This window comes from Pyxicephalus adspersus, chromosome 1 (genome assembly GCF_032062135.1).
Source record: "Pyxicephalus adspersus chromosome 1, UCB_Pads_2.0, whole genome shotgun sequence".
Lineage (NCBI taxonomy): Eukaryota > Metazoa > Chordata > Amphibia > Anura > Pyxicephalidae > Pyxicephalus > Pyxicephalus adspersus.
This window is the reverse complement of record NC_092858.1, coordinates 68,107,512-68,128,828: the sequence shown is the minus strand read 5'-3', so window position 1 is coordinate 68,128,828 and position 21,317 is coordinate 68,107,512. Positions and strand designations below refer to the sequence as shown.

At 36.2% G+C, this 21,317-nt stretch overlaps 1 protein-coding gene across 2 annotated transcripts in view; it reads right to left on the bottom strand.

The window, feature by feature from the left end:
• Positions 1–21,317, bottom strand: part of ATP10A (ATPase phospholipid transporting 10A (putative)) — a 67,138-nt gene that overhangs the window by 17,185 nt on the left and 28,636 nt on the right. For both annotated transcript variants that reach the window (XM_072412947.1, XM_072412936.1), the window contains exons 3-11: positions 18,576–18,661; positions 16,637–16,743; positions 14,687–14,818; positions 12,178–12,308; positions 10,785–11,037; positions 6,794–7,011; positions 5,892–6,086; positions 4,783–5,338; positions 1,014–1,117 (exon numbers count right to left, since the gene is read on the bottom strand). In XM_072412947.1, the coding sequence (XP_072269048.1) occupies positions 1,014–1,117; positions 4,783–5,338; positions 5,892–6,086; positions 6,794–7,011; positions 10,785–11,037; positions 12,178–12,308; positions 14,687–14,818; positions 16,637–16,743; positions 18,576–18,661 (1,782 nt within the window). The remainder of the gene's footprint in view (positions 1–1,013; positions 1,118–4,782; positions 5,339–5,891; positions 6,087–6,793; positions 7,012–10,784; positions 11,038–12,177; positions 12,309–14,686; positions 14,819–16,636; positions 16,744–18,575; positions 18,662–21,317) is intronic.

Here is a 21,317-nt window from a genome sequence, read left to right as displayed (position 1 = left end):
GAACGTACCAACAAATTTGTGACCTATAGTTGAAATGGCAAGCATGCTAGCATGCTAGCCATTGAGCCAACCAACGGTGCGGCATTTAGGGCTTTTTTTTTTTTTTTTTTTTGTATTTGGCATCAATTAGAGCTTCCTTTTGCTGGAAATACATAGTCCATATACACTGACTGGCCAAATATATATAAAAATAAAAAGTCACACTATCTAATATTTTGATGGAGATCCTCTAGCAGTGATTACAGCATGCATTTAGCATGGTATCATTTCGATAAGCGTATGCAATGTTACAACATTTATTTCCATTGAGTTGCATTAGTTTTTGCCAAGATTTTGTATTGATGATACAGGAGGGAGGGAGGCCGACTGCTGCATAAAGTCTTCCCCAGTACACCCCAAAGATTGTCAAAGGGGTTAGGGTCTGAGTCCGTTGGCCAATTCATGTGTAAAATTATCTTGTATTCCCTGAACCAATCTTTCCAAGTTTGAGCCTGATGAATGCTGGAATTATCATCTCTGAATATGACGATGTCATCAGGGAGGAAAAAAAACAAAACATGGGAAAGCCCAATCATTAAGTATATTCAAGTAGCCAGTTTTGGCGCACAATGCTGCTGACCCTAAACTTGACCAACTGAAGCAACCCCAGATCTCAGGCAGTGTATGTATCATCAGAAAGAGATTACCTCTAATACTGTAGATTGTAGCCTGTATATTGCATTTATGTTACTATATTGTAACAAACTTTGTTAAGAATATAATGTCAGAAGCATATAAATAAGCAAATCTATAGTACAGTTACAGGCATCAGAATGACTTCATTTGGGAATAAACCAAGAAAGCAACCTAAACTAGAGACAAATAGAAAGCAAAAAAGAAAATCCAATAAACTAAATATTTGCAGAAAACCTCGTTTTTTACATATTTTCCAATATCTTGTTTCTTTATAGGCGTAAAAGTTTCACTGTAACATAAAAATGTACTGTCTGAATGTAAGGCTTGCAAATACTTACTCGCTTAGCTATACACAAAGTTCGCAATCCATCAACTGCATAGCAGTTCAAGTAATTCTGAGTTTTGGCTTGAATTCTTCTTTGGTACTTTCCCACAGAATTGTCTAAATAAAAATAAACATATCGCTAAATTAGTATATTTCTAAGAAACAAAATTGGTTGCAATATAAATTGTTCTGTGTGATTTATACCACAAAGACAGCTGCCTTGGATCTGAAACCATGTTACAGTTCAAATAATTCCACAGAAACAATCATTGTTCACACAGCAGAAATAGTACCACAAAGCAACTTTGGTTTAGCATCCCCAGCTTTAGGTAGGAACAGTTTATGTAAAGGACATCAACTGTTTGGAACTGTCTGTTGTATGATTATTATGTGTGAATGGAGCTCAAATTCACACCCACAATATTACAAAAATTACCCTAACCTCCAAATATGCATGCTTTTCAATAGTACAGGTATCCCCAATAAGGAAAGATACCTAGGTTATATAATCCAATGCTAGATGTTATTCTGCAACCCCCAAATATGATTGTTTGATCAATCTAATATCCGCTGCATAATGTTTGATGCAACTTTTAAACAATTCAATATTATTTGTGATGACAGCATGATTTTTAAGTGGACATCAGGGTTAGTCCTAATCATGCACATAGGCATACTTTTTATCATCTGTAGTTTTAACGCTTTCTTTGTGACACATTCAGTTAAATACATGCAGTAATGTGCTGAACGTCATAATTTGGTTTTGCAGGCAAGCCAATGAATAACTGGCATTACTCCTAAAAAATACAAAGCCCTGAAGCGAGGTGCAGATGTCCTTTTGGTCAGAATATAGTGAGCACACATTTTCCACATCCTCTATGCCTCTTTTCTATATGCTTAAATCAATATAGATGATTGCCTTGGAATTAAAATAATGTCCTCATAACTTCAGATGAACAAAGTAGTGCTGTTTTGCTTATTTAGAGATATCTGCATGTAAGACTAACCTACTGCCGTTATTTTTAGACACAGAATGCCATCTGCCTGTCTTTCTGCTCTGGGAACCGTTTCAAAGATGGGTCCCACATGACTGTGACCTGGGAACAAATTTCCTTTCTAATCAATGTATTAAAAGAAATTATGTTGATTTGCATGGTAGGTATGTTTCTGTAATTAACAAAACACACTCTCCTTTCTTTGTGGCATTTGGTAATATTGACTGGATCCATGTTGTATAACCAAACAGCCTTAATTTTTTGGAATAAATGCTCAACTAGATGAAGACTTTTGTAGATTAAGCATTGGGAATTCTGGGAAGGAAAGAACTAGCACACATGAATTTCACTTCTGATGTAATAAAAATATTGGATCTGAATTGACTCTAATTGGGTTTTTAATGGTAATGGATAGATTGGATATATTGGTGTGTATTTATGACACAAGCTGAATTGTATGTACGAATAGGTGATAAAATTCTATTGGAATTTCAAATTGTTTCTATTAAGGATGACAGGGCAGAATCTAATACATGATTATGGTATGATTTGGGACTTTCACTGCTCCCAATTGGAATATCAGTCAAACTGGTCAGTTGAAGTTACAACATGCTTAGCCTGAGGCCTAGTAGGCACAAGCAGTTGTGCTGCCAAGTTTGCTCTCAACTGATCTGACCAATTTTCTGATTGGTAATGGTTCAATCAAAAGTCTAAGAACACAGCAACCAGCGTCTACTATAATTCTGCCATTCCGATCATGGAGTGGGGTAAACCACAGGACAAATGGATGCTCCAGATCAGATTTGCTTAATTGTTCATACAAATGACACTTGTGCACTGTCGATTGATATTTGTGAACATGGTAGATTTGTCCATATCTAAACACCTATCTGTGTTTCAATAAGAGATTTCACCAAGGTCCACCCTGGGTACTGGGGTGAGGCAAGCAAATGACCACACTCACAATTATACAAGGACCTTAAGGTGTCTACAGGAAAGATCCCTGTTGCTTCAACCAACAAAAATCTGGGTCTTCTATTTATATACTATATTTTTTAAGTGACATTAACAGTACATTTTGAAGGGTTGCTTGTAGGGGGGCTTTTTCATATATAGAGATAATTATGATTTACAATGTTGAGCATTATGTGTTGTACTTGAAAGTCTGTTTTTGTTTGCTGTGGACTTTTACGTCAATATTCACTGATCAGTGTCCTTGAGGCACACAAGCAAGTTTTTAATTCTCCTATTCATTTCCAAGAAGTCACAAATTACATGTATACAGTACACATGACCAGTGAATAAGAACTTGAAACATAATGATGAACAAGGATTTATAGTAAAGGCTTGTTTGCTAGTGGCAAGCATGTGATTTATTACAGAAAAAGTGTGTAGAGGTCAAGTGGTTTTCAAGCTTTTATTTTCATTTTAGTTTTGAAAGGATTGAGAAAATATTGGAATGGTAAGGATTTCTTTTTTGTCAGTATCCTACTGGGGCAATGTGAGATGAAATAAAAGAAACATTTGTCACAGGCACAGGCAACAACAAAAAACACACATAGTTTGCAACTTTACCCCAATCTACAAACATCCCGGCTGCCATTTCTTCCTTGTTTTTAGAGAATATCCCATCGTGCCAAGTCATGGGAAATCTCACCAAATTGTGCACAAAAAAAACCTTACAAAGGTTCTACAAGAGGTATTTAATATTAGTGGATAGGTGCACTGCTTCAGCATAGCTGAACACCTTTAAAAATTGTTAGGTTCTTGTTTGAAAAGTAAAAGTACATTTCCACATGTAACATTAATAATTAACACTTACTGCTTAGTCAGAATTTTGCTCTTGATTTTGTTTGCTTTAGTTGGACAATAGCAAAACAACTTCACAGAGCTAAGCAGGAGAAGGGAGACAATCTGAACAAATTTATAGTAATTTGCAATCCTTACAATAAATTCCAGCCTTGGTTTTTCTAAACTGTGTGAATTTGCTATGTAGTCTCTCATCAGGATGAAACATAAAAAAAAAGCAACACTCTATGCAGATTTTGGCAGACGGAGACGCTTCTGTGTAGTGAGTAAAGGAACCTTTATACCTCCGTCTGCCGAACTCTGCATAGAGTGGTGCTTTTTTTTTTTTTGTACCTTTAGAGACTACATAGCGAATTCACACATATATATTTATCTAGCCTACTACAACTTTTAAATAACGTTCTCCACAAAACTGCTGAGAAAGCCAAAGCGCTTCGAAACACGGAACATTACCATACTCCCGACTCTTGTAATTAGGGACACTTTGTCTACCTCAAAGGTCACACTTCCCACTGGGCTACAAATGGGAATGACCAACCTTGCTTTGTATATATGTGTACCACATAACTATATGTACTTAATATGCTGTATCAAAATCTCACTTAATATAATTATTTATTGCCATAAAAAAAAACCTGTCTTTTTTTCTGTCATTCTTCTACATAATAAAGATTTATTTTGTGGTTGGCAAAACAGACTTACCATTAGAAGATAGCTAGACCACCATTTACCAGAATAAATTCTGACCCTAAATTACATTTTTTGAGTAAAACATTTTTTCCCTTCATGGTTTCACTAAATTAGTTGCTGACCTTACCAAAATTTGTTGCTGTTTGCTGCTCAAAATTACTGGAGCAAGGGTTGCAAATACACTGCCAAAAGGCACACTGATCTGAGTGTTTGTCCCTAAATTTAATGAAAAATGCCCCAACTTGTCTCCATCCCTACATATCGTAAAAGGAAAATCCTGACCCCTACCTTTAGGACAGGCCTGTACAAGATCCAGAACAACAGAGTCTGCTCCTTTAGTGTAAACAACAATTTCGTCTGTAAGTGGATGTCTGACAACAACAGACATCCGTTTCCTGGTGGAGTCAAATCCCAGAGTGTGCAAAAGTTCAAAGCTTAGTCTACCCAAGTGTGGTAGTTCTACGGCAACTTGGTCAGACAGTCTACCGACCAGAGAAAAATTATATGCTCTGGCAGCATATACAAGAGCAGCTTCGTCGGGGCTTTCAGCTTCATATCGCAACTCTCCCTCCTGTCCATCCCCTGGGATTCCGGCTCCCTGCTGAGAGTCCTGACCACCAATAGTCTGTGGAGATCCAGGGAATTTTCCTTCTAACTTTGTAAAATTGCCTTCAATTGAGCTGGAGGACAAAATGGTGGATCCAATTCTTTGCATAGATTTGCTAGTGGCCAGACTTGATGAACTGCTACTATTGGATCCTGAAGTTAGTCGGCTTGGAGTAAACCTACGGATAAAGTCCTCAATGGTCTTTACAGGCGATTTCAGTTCATAACGAACTCGAACCTTTAAAGAGAAAAAAAGGATTTTAACTTATTATGGACATTTAAATAACCCACAACCATCACACAAAATTTGCTATATTATAAGAAAAATTAGAAATGTTCATCTTGCCAAAGCAGTATCCTAAAAATGTACCTTTAGTTTGGATTTCTTTTACATAAACAATAGTACAAGTCCTAGTATAAGAGGGTTTACTGGATAAGAAATTGCAACAAAAGCACATTTATATGCTGGGGAAAGGTTGGAAGTTTAAAAAAGTTTTTATTGCTCTCTGTCTTTCTGTACTTGACATCTTCACTCTCGCATTTCCATTCTAGGTGTCACTGGAACAGGTAGTGAGGAGGAAAGACATACAATACAAGAAGCAATTAGTAACTGTTAAAGTACCATTGGAAACTCAACAATGTCTGAAAGCAGGGCAGCAATCAAGCAGGTAACAACAGTATTTACATTTTGATTGGCCAAGCCAGGATGATGTAGCGAGGGAGTTACAACAATGGACAACAATGACAAAATGCATACATACAGGATAAAAAAATCTGTCCACTTATATTACCTTTTGTCTAGGCTGATTTGGAGAAGTTACAACAACAGTATTACAAATAGTCAAAGCGACAAAGAAGTCAAACACGTCCATAAGTTCTGGAGTGACCCTGGAGAGGAGATCTTCGTGGTTTCGCACAATCGTCAAAGCTTTAGTGCAATCATTGACTTTTTCTAGAAGCTTTGGGTCAGGCGTGATATCTTTTTCCTTAGGAATAAATTAAACAGTTTGTATTATATATTTATCTCCATTTTTTGCATTAATAAATACACACACATACACGCAGTGTTCCACAACACTGTGCAAACTGTAAGTTATTAAAGAATTCATGTCTATTCAGTATTATTGAATTGAATTATTGATTATTGAACAACTTTGTCACTGTGTGTATCTGCATGTCATTTGCAACCCCTATTTAATGTACAGAGCTGCATAATATGTTGGCGCTATATAAATCCTGTTTATTAATGATAACTTTGCTTAAAGTATCTTTAAATATTAGAAATGATTAAATAAAGGTTGCAAAAACAATAGATAGCGTGTATGGCTATGTATGCAACACTGTTTTAATTACAATACAATATTGTAATATAGTAGAGGGTATTCATAGAAAAACCTCTGAATAACACCGCCTGTGTTCTTCCAGTCTCATTAATATTAAGTATATGCAAAAAGTCAAAGCATAACTTGTTAGTTCTGGGCTCCACCTACAGGCAAAACCTCACACTGCAGGCCTCAGTTACTGTAACAGAGGTACAGGTTTTGACCCCCCACTCTATTGGTGCAGACAGTAGTGTGAAATTGTCACAATTCTGGAATACTTCTTAGATTAAAGCTCCAATTTATTGCAAAAATTATTATTACAAATATGGATATTGAGAATTTAGTGAATGGCTTCATTCACTGCTACATACCATTGGACTGCTGAAGGCTGTGTGCTTTGAAAGAATACTGGCCTTCATAGCTTCTGCCCTGCTTCCAGTCCGCCTATGGGTCTTGGTACTCTGACTCCTGTGAACAGCTTTTATACTGTGATGGCTGCCACTGCTGTCCCTTCTGGGAAGTGTTGCTGCTTTTGGTCCATTATCTTCTTCTTCAGAATCTATTTCTTGATAGGCTGCTAATCGTTTTGCTGTGAACAGAAAACATTCAAGTAACTAGATTGCACCTGAAGTCAGATTGACAATTCGGGAGTATAGTTCATAGGAAATATAGAAATGTGAATGAATAATAAGTCTACTATTACTACTGAAAGAATGAAAAGTAGGAAAAGGAAAGTCTAAAATTACTACTGTTTCACGTAATATATACTCAACCTTATGTCACAATTTCATTGACCTAACTTGGCAACTATGGGATTGATGGTCATAAGTGCAGAAATAGCACCATTGCATTGCATTTTTTTATTTTAGAAAATAAAGCAAAACCCAAGGCAAACCCTTTCATTTCAGGCACATCAATGAGTCTTGGGTAGCAATAACAATTCACAGGCTGTCTTTCCCTGGACCACTTTTGCTGGGTACAAATCACCAAGTAGCAGGAAAACCTCCACAAAACCATTACAAATGGGCCTTGTCAATATCACAGGGAACCTTACACTAGCCTTTTTTTTTTTTTTAAACACATCACCTGCAAGAACTGACTGTTTACTTGCTGCTTCCCCGCTCTTCTACCCAAACCCTTGGCAGATCCCATTTTAACACAATAATCAGTGGTATTTACCTGGTTTAAATTATTTTGGCTGATTGATGTGTGTGGTGAAAGAAAACTTGATTTTTTATGACTGTATATATATCTTTATGTATGTGTGGTATTTGACACCATTTTGTGTTTGTATTGTAGGGTTCTCTTTTCACTATGCTTGGTTAGGTTTATTTCACGGTGCCCATTATTTAGATGGATGGCATAAACTGTAGCCATGGCAACCAAGGTCCTTTCTGGTCTCCTCGTATATTGTGCATTCTGTAATTTCAATGTGTTCAATGTGTTTTTTTGTTGAATGTTTTTATAGTCTGACGAAGGGCTGAGGTGAGCCTGAAATAGAATCTGCTATGTATAACACACTCTGTATCTTCATACCTTAATGCTATTTAAAAGCTGCAAGCTTGGAAAAGGGGGCACGTTGTATATTGCCTGGGTCAATTCCTACAGTAATTTATACTATACTACTAATAAATAGGATATGTAATACACTAATGCACAATCTTTAGTCAGGCTTCACTGTGCCTAAGGCAAAGTTTAAACCAAAACCCCTGCAGGATCAGCTACACAACACATACAAATGGAGCACAACTTGCACCATATTAAGCAAACCTTATGTCGGGTGGGCAATACTTAATCACCAGCACCGACAAACCAATGACATATACTTGATTCTGTATTCGATATATGTGATTCTGTCAATATGCTGGCAATGTGGACTATGGTGAGGAAGACATCTATTAATACCACAGGGCTTGTAAGAACTTTCATTCAAAAATAAATTTAAAGATCATCCATTTTCAAAGGAAACACATTTGCTGGACACAAACAGACACTAAAAACTCAAATGGAGCTCAAGCACAGTTTCCTAAAAGGCTACCATTGTTGTCCCCCTAGTTGCCCTGCAGTTTCTGGCGTAAATATTTCTCAAACACTGAAACAAGGGTGCGGAAAGTGCTGGCGTACAAATAACCATGTGATCATCATTCTGGTTCTTGGTGAGAGATTCAAAGCACTGAAACATCCAAATCAACAATATACAGAACAGTCAAAACATTAAAACCAACTGCCTAATATTTATAGGTTCCTCTTATGCTGCCAAAACAGATCTGAATCTTTTAGGAGTGGACGCCAGAAGACCTTTGAAGCAGTCCTGTGGTACGGAAACTATGAAGTTAGCAGCAGATCCTTTAAATCAAACTGCTTTGGCCAGCCTGCCTTCTTTCTATACTGCATCCTGCTGTAAACTCATCCCAGATAAACACACACAAACCCAAGCATCCATGTAACATGAAATAAAGCTTGAATCATTAGAGTAGTCCACCATCTTCCATTGCTTAGTGGAGCAGTTGTGATGCTCAATTTCGATGGTGGAAAGGGTCAGCATGGAAACTCCCTCAGGTCTGTGACTCTGCAGCCCCAATTTAAACAAGCTGGGATGCATTGTGTCTTCTGACACATTTCTCTCCCAGGAATTACTTTTAGCAATTTGTGCAATGGTAGCTTTCATGTGTGATCAAACCAAACAGGTTAGCTTTTCCTATCCTGTCGCAGGGTTCACTGGTGCCCCATCCATGGATCCATCTACTTTTCGTAAAAAGAAGCTTCATGAGGGATGACATTTTGGAGATTCCCTGACTCATCCAGGTATCACAATTTGGCCCTTTGTCAAACTTGCTCAGATACTTGACTATGTTTTATAATAAAATGTATCATGTCAAACCATTCTATTATCTTTTAAATAACTGTGATTGTAATTGTGACTCCAAAAAATAGGCATTAATAGGAGGTAACCCTTACAAATTACTCTGAAACCAAGGTTTTAAAATTGCCTACTGCAGGAACTAAATAAATAACAAAAACTTGAAAATGTCATCACTGCAGTATATAAAATAATGCAAAGAGTATGAGCATATTACAAACACTGCTAAATATTTCTTAAAAATAAATGTCAATAAATTTTACTTCTGGGCATCAGATACCAAATTCCACATAGATTTTTTGTGTTTTTACCCCACATACAGACTCCTTGAAAAGTAATAAAAATTGGAGGCTTGCTGTATGAAGGTCTTGTTGTTGAGATAAAACACTCAAATTACAACTTTTTAATGCACAGAAATGCATCAGTAGTTGGGGAAAAATTTCCTGGTATAAATTTAATGTTGCTGACATGAAGAAAAACAGGGACCAAATAACGCACTTGTTTATTTATTGCTGCAGCAGCAATGTCTAATAATAAAGCCAGCACAGCCCTGCTTTGGCAATGAGAGAAAAGTAAAACAGATGCCCATCTCACGGGGCAATGGAGTGCGCAAAAGAGAACCAACAGCTGAAACATTAGTTGCACAGATGGCTCTGCTTTGTGGATAGCGGGGATGCTCAGGTAGCTTACTATGCATTTGTCCCACAAATTGAATCCCTAATGTGAATGGAGAAATTAAGGTTTTCATCATAAGGCTGCCTGAGGCTTTTTTGCTATTCGAGATCTGCTCAGATTATGCTGTAACTGATATGTTAACTTGCACAAAAACAGAATATTTAACTGGCTTGCCAACAACTGTTTGTTTACAGTAAGGTTATTCCTTTATGCTAAATTTCCACTGTGCCATGATTAATAAAGGGCAATATTAAACTCAATATATACAAAGTACAAAACCTTGACAGTTTTAAATATGTATTATTGTGTCATGGTACGTGTTATATGTACAACTTGGCTTAGTCTGTATTTTAGAATCAAACCTTATTTTAACAGAATGTGCTACTCTTGGACCAGTCCCAAGTTCACACAGTTTTTTATGTTAAATTGGAGCAGGTTTATGTCCTATGGAGTCAGTATTTTTTGGAAATCAATCTTTAAAGACTTCTTGCTAGTGATGGTACAGGGTGGTCTTGCAATGCTTGCTGATGGACTGTTCCAACAGGAGAATCAAGACTTCACTGTGAGGCAAGGCAAAGTAATGAACTCTAGCTGCAGAAAGTCTCTGAATGCTAAAAAGACCAGTGAATGAAGCAGCCTATAATTGTCAATACTCTAAGGTTTATGCAGCAGTAAAGCAAAAAGTGTCAGCATACCGACCACATCCTAAAAAATAACTGTCTTTACGGTGACCACATTTGCAGTGGTAAACACAGAAGAGCTACCTTGCTCTGGAATGTTTGACTTGTACACATTTACTTTTGGTTTCCAAAACAAAGTTATCTTACCGTTGGCATCATGAGAATACTCTATTCCAGAGACAGTGCAGCGTCTGAAAACCATTTTATTCTCTGTTAGTGTTCCAGTTTTGTCAGAGAATATATACTGTATCTGACCTAGGTCTTCAGTGATGTTAAGGGCACGGCACTGTAGACGAGAGTCTGTTTCTTCATCATACAGGTCCTTGTCTTGATGAATAAAATAAACTTGGCAAATTTTAACAATTTCAATGGAAACATAGAGGGACACTGGAATGAGCACCTGTTATTTAAGCAAACAAAAATATGAATGAATAAGTCAGTACAGCTCTTTTTATAATGAAAGTACAAATCACTGTACAAAAAAATCCCTATACCTTTGAAGGGGTTAAAGCATTTGCACTTGTTTGAGCTGATCTCAGAAGAATGCTGCTGCCTGACCACCAGGCAAGAACAGGCTTCTCTGATGGTGCAGTAGTCCAAACCTGAGTAAAATGTGCAGTTTACCTGGATAATAGGTGGAATGCTAGAACAGTCTTACAACTATCTTGGCCAGTTCAACTTCAAATTAGTTAAATATGCAGTTTCTTATGTTGGAGTCCAGGATCCTCAATAAATTAACTGGCTTTGTTGAAAACCAAACTGACCATCAGCACTATAATCAATCTGGATTTTCAATGAAAATGTTTAATTGCACAGGTCAACATGTCATTTTCATCAGATATTATTTGATGTGGGCTTTGTAGTATTTTTGATTCAGATTTCAAAACGGTGTTCAGTTTTTCTCTAGCACACCTTTTGTGATGCAACTAATTATATATTGTGTGAAATTCGTTATAAATAGCCTTAACATATTACAATATTTAAGGACAGTTTTCTTTTGTTAAGGTTAGAGACCGAACTAACTGCGATCTATTTCATTGTCATCATGCTTAGAAATTGCCTTAATGATCCAGGCAGTTTGTTACGCGTGTGGTTCATTTACGACGAAAGCACGTCGCCAAATTACCACAGAACTTAAAAAGATATACAATTTTATTTCGGCTGTCCACTTGGTGACCAGGATAAATCTTGGGCTCCACATGTCATCTGTACCAGTTGTTCCAACCGACTGCGTGACTGGCTAAATCAGCGTAAAGCAACAATGTAATTTGCAATCCCGATGGTGTGGAGAGAACCGTGAGACCATCTAATAAGGTTAATAAACTGTCCTAATACACACCTGGTTGCTGGGAAAAAAATATAATAAACTATATAACTCATATAGTACCATCACCTACTACTAATGATGATGAACAGAATAGGCAAGGCGGTATGTGGACAATATGAGAAATTGATATGCACACAATGGACAATTAACTACATGGGTAACTAAAACCTGTCATTTGTATTTATGTTCATTATAAAATTATTTAAAAGTTACCTGTAAAACAATGATCATAGTGAAAAATAAATACACTGCAGAAAGCAGGGGCTTTACATAATTTCCATCTGTTCCTAGGACATCAAATACTGGCCTCTTATCTCCATATTGCCATACCCATAATGCATGACCTGCCCAAAAAAAACAAAAAACATAGTGAGTAGAAATGAAATAAATCTCTTAGTGCAGCAAAATGTTCCTACTCTGCTTATAATATAGAATATATTTGAAGTTTCAAATTTGCATTTAGGCATTTGGCTTCTGAAGCCGCAAAGATGTTTTTGAGTGATGACCTTCACCTTTTCGACTGACCTTCACCAGAAAAAAAGTTTGTACCTTACAAATGTGTGTGGCTTTAGTAAACCTTACTAACTGGTGCTGCTCTTTCAGACTATCCAATAAAAAATCCATTTTCATCTTTGTAAATAAAATTTTTTGCAATTATGAAACAGATTGTATATGTTTAAAAGATTCCTAATCATTGAATGTAAAAGAAAATGACATTGCTGAGTAACCAAGTACTTGATCAGCCATGGTGATCAGTCATAGGCCTATGAAATCTAAAGCTACATCAAATATGAAAAACCCAACCTACAAAAAGACTAAATGACTAGAATTCAGGGACCTTTGATACAGGCATAATTCAGAAATTATACCTACAAAATATAAAACTGAATGTTTTAAATCATTAAAAAAGTTCACCATCACAATGTGTAAAGGTAAAAATAAAGGAAGATAAAGTAGAATAGATAAGCAGTGTGTAAAAGATTTCAAGTTTAATAAGTGAAACATGCTAGCACAGGACAGAATTAAATTCCATCCCAAAGAACAAAAGGTGCCATTACATCATCATTAAAAACATGTACAGACATGGCAATGCCCAGGAATGATTAGAGAAAAATGCCTGACAACACAAATTTAGGAAATCTGAGAGAAGACAATCCATGAGCTCTAATCTGACACACAGAGCAAATATCTACAGATAAATAATCCAAAACCTGAATCAATCCTGAAGACTGTCAATTAAATACTAGCCAAAGATTTCTTAAACAACTTGTCATGATGGTGTATACTATCCTTTGGAAAACTAAACCAAAGATTTGGGCTTCTGAAAGTTTTTTGCCATAAGTATTCAAAGCAAATGTGTATACTATGCCAGATTTACTTGCCAAAAGGAACCATTTCCAACACTGCAGTGTCCATGCTTCCCTCCCCTGCTGGCACTTCTATCTTTACCAAGTATACTTCTACTTTTGGAGTCTTTGTCTGTTTTTATTAGCCAGAATGGGTGGAGTTTTAACTTTAAGTGTACTGCGTCTATATGGTAGCAATATCAGGAAATGTGGCTGGTCCAGTGTTGTACGAACTGTTCCCTTACCAGAAGATATCCATCAGTCTATTCTTGTTGAAACATCTATGAACAATGGTCTGCCATAGGAATGTCCTACTAATAAGATGAATGAAAAAATGTCCTTGGCCTGACCACATTCAAAAGGCCGTGACAGTATTTGTGAAAATGCTCCCTCTAGAGAACATAAGGCAATTTTACCCTATATAGATTTTTTTCATTCATACTTTTGCAGAATGTACTATAGAAATAGGACCCAGGAAGTAGAATTCACATTGGAGCCCTTTCAAGGAAGGACAAAGTTTAGAGGGTGATTTCTCTTCTGCATTATGTAACTATAAAGCAAAGCTCTTGGAGCATGTCATTTGAAGTGTCCAAATGAATAAGCACCTTGTGCTGCACAAAACTAGGCAAATCATATTTACTAACAAAATATCTATTTTCTTTTCAACTGACCTAACCTGTCACTGTTAAATGACTCGTTCCAGTTACATATAATGGTAGTATTAAGTGATTTGCAACCACTATTTCATAACTTGCTATAGCATATATAAGGACATGTGAATTAATACTCAGCCCTGAAATTAGTTACTCAAAGACGTGGTATTGTCAAAAATATATTTTAACCAAAAATTTGAGTATTAATGGTCACGCTGCCATTAATATCTAGTCTGGCTAACTGCACTTGATCTCAGATAATGGCCCAGACCTCAAAGAGCTGCTGGGGTCCTAATGGCAGTTAAAATCATTAATGCGATTACGGAATGTTATGACTGCAAGGTCAGAAAGAGTATATTATTATACACGACTAATCAATGTAATCTTACATTAATAAAAGGTTACCGCTTCGGTCAGCAGTGACACAGCACTTTTTTTTGTCCCCAATGACTATTTTAAACTAGTTTCCTTGCTGGAGAAAGCCGTGCTACAAACAGCAGAACATCAAACTTGTAACATAAGCATGAATACTAAATGTCAATGTTTTCTGGTTTCATTAGATGTCTAAAAGAAGAGTCCCTGCTTTGTACCTCATCAATGTGTAAGTAAACATTTTAACTTTTTGCTGTTTGTTAACCAGAAGGCATGGCTGTGTGTTTGAGGTACAGAATAGAGATAGCAAGTGCATTAACATTAGCAGCCTTGATGAAAAGAAATCCTTACCTACAGCAGAAAGCAGGCACATAATTAGGAGAATTAGCACACACCAGAAGACATCTGTGTTCATTTGTCTCTCGAGTTTACTACGTTTATAGCGAGGTCCATTGTTGTTCAACAAAGCTTTGGTTTCATGACCTTTGAAAAAAAACAAATACCTTATTATCCATGAAGATGAAAAGTCCATAAAGGGCCTATAAAACAACATGAATCTAGGCCTAAAAACATCACTGCTTATGGGCTACACTAAGGCAATTAAACCTAATTATCAACAAATAAGTTATGTCAGCTTCTTCCCTATGAAGTATTCGCTGTAAGCATTCTTAAATAAGCCATGTTTAATGTGAAATTTTTGCAACAACCTATCACTCTTGCTTATAATGTGTTTTGCCCTGAGATTTTTTATGTTTGTTAGATAGGTCATCTACAGGGTCAAACCACAAAAAATAAACATGAAATGAATTCAAAGCACATTTAAAACATTTCTGGAACTGGATTAAGGAATGGTTAGGATGCAGAATTTTGGGGGTCTTTTATGTAATGTGTGACCAATTCCAGGAATGCTTCACTTTCTGCCCTCTAGACATAAAAGGAAGCAAGAGAAAGTAACACCAAAGAGATGAAAATTCCCTGTTACTTGTTATCAGAACTAGTGTGCCTATTGAAAGATATTCTTCATATTCCTGTTACTGTGACAGCTCAGTATTTTGGATCCTTCCTCACTTCAAGTCTTGGTGACAATGATCACCAGGATAAATGAAGTGAACCTCCCCTGTGTGTACACAGAGGTTCACCTCATCTGCTATCTAGAATGGCAAAATTTAAATAGACTTTAAAGTGAGCCAATACTGAGAGATTCTAAAAGATGCCATAACTGTAGCTCATGCTAAAAAAATGCCACTTACATGGATATAAAGCCAAATTCTGGACTTCAGTGGTGTCCATTACACACCTGATAAAAGCATGCAACCAAATGTAGCACGAGTTGTGCTGCAATTAACTGAATACAATAAATGCATATTCATTTTGAGCCAGTGTTTCTGGAAGAATTTAAGGCTGGGGAACAGAACACCCATCAAAACTAGGTCAACAATGGCAGATTACATTCTTTTAGTATAGGTCTACATTAAACTGCAAAGACCAGCCATTTTCAACACATCTTACCATGAACCATGGGGTTCTTTCAGAAATTGATACCTTGTGAATTGAAGCAGGGCATTTCTTTTACTGACAACCAATGGATGCACGAAACTCTCCCAACAACCAACAATGTATCGGGGCGTCTATCCTACTGGCCACCAATGAAAGGGAAAACTATTCCAGTGTTAGGGGATATCTTTATTCTGACCACCAATGTATTTGAGCACCTCACTAATAATGTAAAAGAACATTTCTCCACCAAACAGTGATGTAAACAGACACTAAATGTTTCACTACTTTTTGCATTACTTTTATGGCCATTATTAATATTTATTAAGATTTGTTAACACATTTGTATTTAAAGGGATAAAGTTATAGAGACAGGACCATAGAACTATATAATGTGTTGGATGGGACGATTGTTCTAATTAATGATCAACCCAGAATAGCAACCCAACTCATTTTATGATATTTGCCATTATAAAAGTTAGGTGGTTGTTTGGAGGGGGGTGTTAAAAATATTTGAAAAAGAGTGTCAAACTTGTTAGGTACACTTTTGTGCTGATCTTTTAAATTAGGTAAAAATAATAAAAGGAGCTTGTACACATTGTTTTCAATGGTTTTTTTATAGTAAGAATGGTTGATAAAAGCTGAAATACATCCTTGTTCACATTCCCCAAGACAACTTTTGTCAAAGGCAAAAAAATCACATTATTAAGAAAAAAAGAAAAAAAGATTTGCTACTTATGAGTTTTCTAAACGTAGTGTGCATGCATGTGTTTCTCACTAGCTAAAATGTTGGTAAAAAATTTGTACCTGCATAGACAACAATGCCAGAAACGACCTCTGTGTTCCTTAGAGTGCAGCCACGTAACAGAAGGTTTTCCTTGTGAAGACCAGATTTCTTTCCATTTTTATGAACCCTAGAATACAAAAATAAAGTTTGCAACCAAGACAACACATCAGCTTTAGTAATTTAGGCAATTTTTACAATACACGGATTTTAAAAAAAAAGGGAACTGTTGCAGTATAGTGATATGGCAGGTAAAGCAACATGACAAGTGTAATGTTACCTTCAGAATGGAAGCAGGTAATAAACATTACTGTGCATTTCCCAGCAGCTGGCATCTTGCTTGCACTGCTGGTTTTTAAGTAGCGGCATTTGAACATTTCACAGCAAGTGGCAGCAGGCAAATTGCTGAACCACTCACTGTTGCCCCCATTCATTCTCTAAAGGCTGCCACGGGTGAGACACTAATGAAGATAGAGGAAGCAGTAACTGAACTGCAACCTAACTGTTAGTCTGACCACAGTCTAAAAATTGTATTTGGGAAAAAAAAAAAAACTTTTTTTTTGTTTTTAAGAATTTTTTAAACTTTTATTTTTTTTTCCCATTTTGTGTAGTAATTAAGAAGGTAAACTGTACATATTATAATACGGGGTAGGTAGCCAGTGTCATCTGTGGTTTTTCTCTTGTGGTTCAGCTGATCTGTATTGATTACAAACTTGCTTTGTTCTGCACAGTGTCTCCTTGTGGATGCGGCCATCTAGGGAAATGCAGCACTTTTCTTTCTCTTATTAGAGGCTACGTTAGGAAAATAGGAGCAGCATCACCAAATCACACCAACACAATGTTGATTGCACCTTATAGTCAATAACCAGTTAAAAATGTTTCTCAACAAATCAATTCTTCACTTTTTTTTAAGTCCAAGTTAAAAATCTATGTATGAAAATGATGCACTTTGCTGGAATTTGCAATTGCCCTTAAATTCTCTAGTATCAAATAAAAACTGGTAGATATAATGACTACTTAATATTGACATTTTGGACTGCAGTGTATACTGCAGCTGGAAAGAAAGATAAAGACATGTGAACTGCCACAGATGCAACTAATTAGTTTTGTTTGTTTTATTTTTACCGTCTTTCATTTAGCAGAGCCATCCAAAGTGCAAACATCTATACACCAATCAAAAAGCATTAGGCTTTGCCCTAAGACACTTTTAATAAACTCAGGAATGCAAACTAATTATTTACATTTGACAAAATTGCACTAGCATTTCAGGCTGCTAGGATGAAGATCTTTACTCCAACCCATTTCTCAGAGCACACCCCAATTTTTGGTCTGTGCCCAAAGGGTGTAGGAAAGAGAAGAATCCAGTTGATGCAAGTCATATGTACAGCTACAAGCACACAGTGTTCACAATCAGAAGTCTCTTGAGTTCACATTCCAGTGTAGTAATCGAATGGATCAGGAAAACTTCTTGGAAATCATAGTTTATGCTAATGTCTGGTTCTGGTCCAATAAATCCAGTTCTACTGTCTGAGGTGGTGGAGATAGAATTCTGGGACCAGAAGGGTTCAGGGACCATTTACATATGTTGACAGCATTTTGTTCCATCACTCATTTGTGCTCCTGATTGATCTACCTGTCCAACATGCTTCGGATGGAGACTACAAGTAGTTGTTTCAACACACATGATTCATGATTGTTAAGTTTTAGGAAACTCATCCTGAGAAATGTTATAAAGCCACCACTGAAGTACAGAACTGGACTGGACACCACTGAAGTACAGAACTGGACGTATCTAGAGATAGCTGCAGGTCCACATCTACAACTCTGAATTATACATATTTAGATCATTCCTAACCCTGCCATGTAACATGATTTTTGTGTTATTCTTATTACCAAGTCTTGAAAATGAGTCTTTAAATCAGCAGAAAGTTCTCTGGAAAAGTATATGCAAACAATACTCACATGTAGCCACGGAACCTGCTCAAATCATTATTTGGCTTCTCACATTCAATAATGCTTCTAAATTTCATTGGATCAAATTCTGATTCCTTTAAGAAAAGCAAAGACAAGGAGGTTAAAAAAAATGTTTGCTAGCATTGTACCGTAATCCTGCTAAATCGGCTCTTTTCATTTCATGTGAAAACATGGTGGAACATCAGTCACAATATTCACAGGTTCTGCCTAGGGACAATACAACATCTGGGCCAATTTATTTTTGTGCTTTTTCTAACTATAAAACTATACTTGCTTTCTCCTCAAATATGGAAAAGGGTCCTAAAAACAGTTATTCTAATGTCTGTAGTTAGGATTTTCTTGTTTACTTAACATTCTAATATAGAAACTCAGGCTGACAGCAGGAAATGCCACTTCAGCTTGGTCTACTCACATTCCAAGTTAAATAGCACACCGACACCATCTGAAAATGGAATATAGTAGATATAGAACCGCTGTCACCTGGAAAGTACAACCATCATTACATAGGTAATTTATTTATAAATAGAAATTTAAAAACAATTCTCTACCTTAACTCTACCTTGTAGCTCATTATCAGTATGGGTAAAGGAGAATATAAAGCCGCAGAGAGTTAATAGAATCTAGATTCCTTGTAATATTTTGTCATTTTTAGAAAACCATAGCTGGTTAAAGCAAAGGAAATTTATTCATATAATAAATTGTCAGGACAGTGTGCTTCTTTTATATTGATTATTATTATTAAACAGGATTTATATAGCGCCAAAATATTACGAAGCGCTGAACATTAAATAGGGGTTGCAAATGACAAACAAATACAGACAGTGACAATGGAGGAGAGGACCCTGCTCCAAAGAGCTTACAATCTAGTAGATTCAGAACAGAAATAGTTCTCCCATCTTCTAGTCAGAATTTGAATGCTATAGAACTGTCTATATTATTATTTTGAACATGCAAGCTCGATAGCAGATGAACTTCATTTTATACTTTGGGTATTAAAAAGGTACCGGATTTTGTATTTTTAAATCACAACTTGATCATGCATGCCGTTAAAAAAAGCAAGTCACAAAAATGCATATATAGTTACCTTCAGTGATTACCACTGATCAGATAGAGAGACCAAGGCAAATTAAATTAAAAAATTTAGATCTTTGGATTCCCAGTGAATGTTAAAGCTGCCCCTTCCCACCATCTAAACCTTAACATGAATCCTTTTGTCATTAACTGCAATAATAGCCAAAAGAAATGCCTTGGAGAAAAGGAATGACTAAGCTACGGCTAAATTTCTGCTGCCCAATTATTGCTAATCATTAAGGAATGGTGATTTTCATTGATTGTAATCTCTGCTTATTCATGTTACTATATGTAGAGTCTGAACTGCTCAGGTTTATGGCTCTTTTAAGTTTATAGTAGGGCTGAAAACTGCCCCGGAGATTGGGAAAAAGGGTAATTAAGCCATCCTCCCCCTCATTTCCTCCTTATTTGTCAGAAACCGATTGCACCGACATACACACAATTCTAGAAGCTCAGTTTAGTTGAAATTGTTCAAAAGGAAAATGGAAGTTGTCCCAAGGCTGTGAAGTTCAAACATTAACTAGGAGCTATGTTTACTCTTGTGTCTAGGATGGATAAATATTAAAGTAATAAATGGGTAGAAATACTTCTCCTTTTTGGGAAAAATACAATGACGTTTTTTCTTAGTGGTTTCCTTCAGTGCTGGTCACTGAAATTGTCTTATAATCGCAAGTGATAGTCCAAATTGGAGAAATGCTGTTTTTTTGTTTGTTTTTTTTTTTGAGTAATTTATAGCTAGTATAAATTACCAGGCATGAGATCTTACAATCATTAACAAAAGATAATAATACAGCATTATGAACAGAACCCACAGCAGAAACCATAAAAACCTAGCATTATCACAACACATTTTGTGACAATAAGTTCCCAAATGTTAGTAAGTACAAGTGCACAAGGTGCAAGTAACACAGATCTAACTCCTGGGATTTACAGTATACAGATTTTCCCATGGCACCAAGTAGAGCAAACCCTGTGCCAAGCTGCGGTGTCACCGTTTCGTTTTCCAAGCATTTTGTTTTTTCACAATGTATTTTTAATCCGATTTTAATTCAAGTTAGTTTATCATGACACAGGATTAATAAAGAAGCCATTATTAAAGCACCAACATATTTTTGGGGATTTGTAAACATTCTGCTTACAGTACACAGATGCAATAGGTTTTGTACAAAATTAGCAATTCTGTTGTAATAGGTTATGTAGGTGAAAACATTGATTATTACTGCTACAACATAGCAAACAACTGATTATGAAAGCTATGTATCATAAAATAGGCAACCACAAAAAACAAAACCCAAACCAAAAGTATAGCTTCTATTTACAACTGTGTATTTTCATTATACCCCTTTCACTTCGTATTCTACACGGTTTTTCTTTACCCTTCTCTAATAATTCAACCAACCTCTTTCATTCTGTGGAAGCAATACATCCAACAAAAATTTGTGCATGGATTAGCCTTAAATACCCCATTAAATAACACATGTTGTATCTTGTAGAAATGTAAAAAAAAAAAAAATATTGAACAAATAAAATCTGTTACCTTTGGGGGGGTACCCACAGTTTGGTGACCATTTTTAAAAACCACATTATCCAGGTTGTTCTACTGCAGGGGTGTGAAACAAATACACAGAGGGCCAAAATTAAAAACTTAGACAAAGTCGC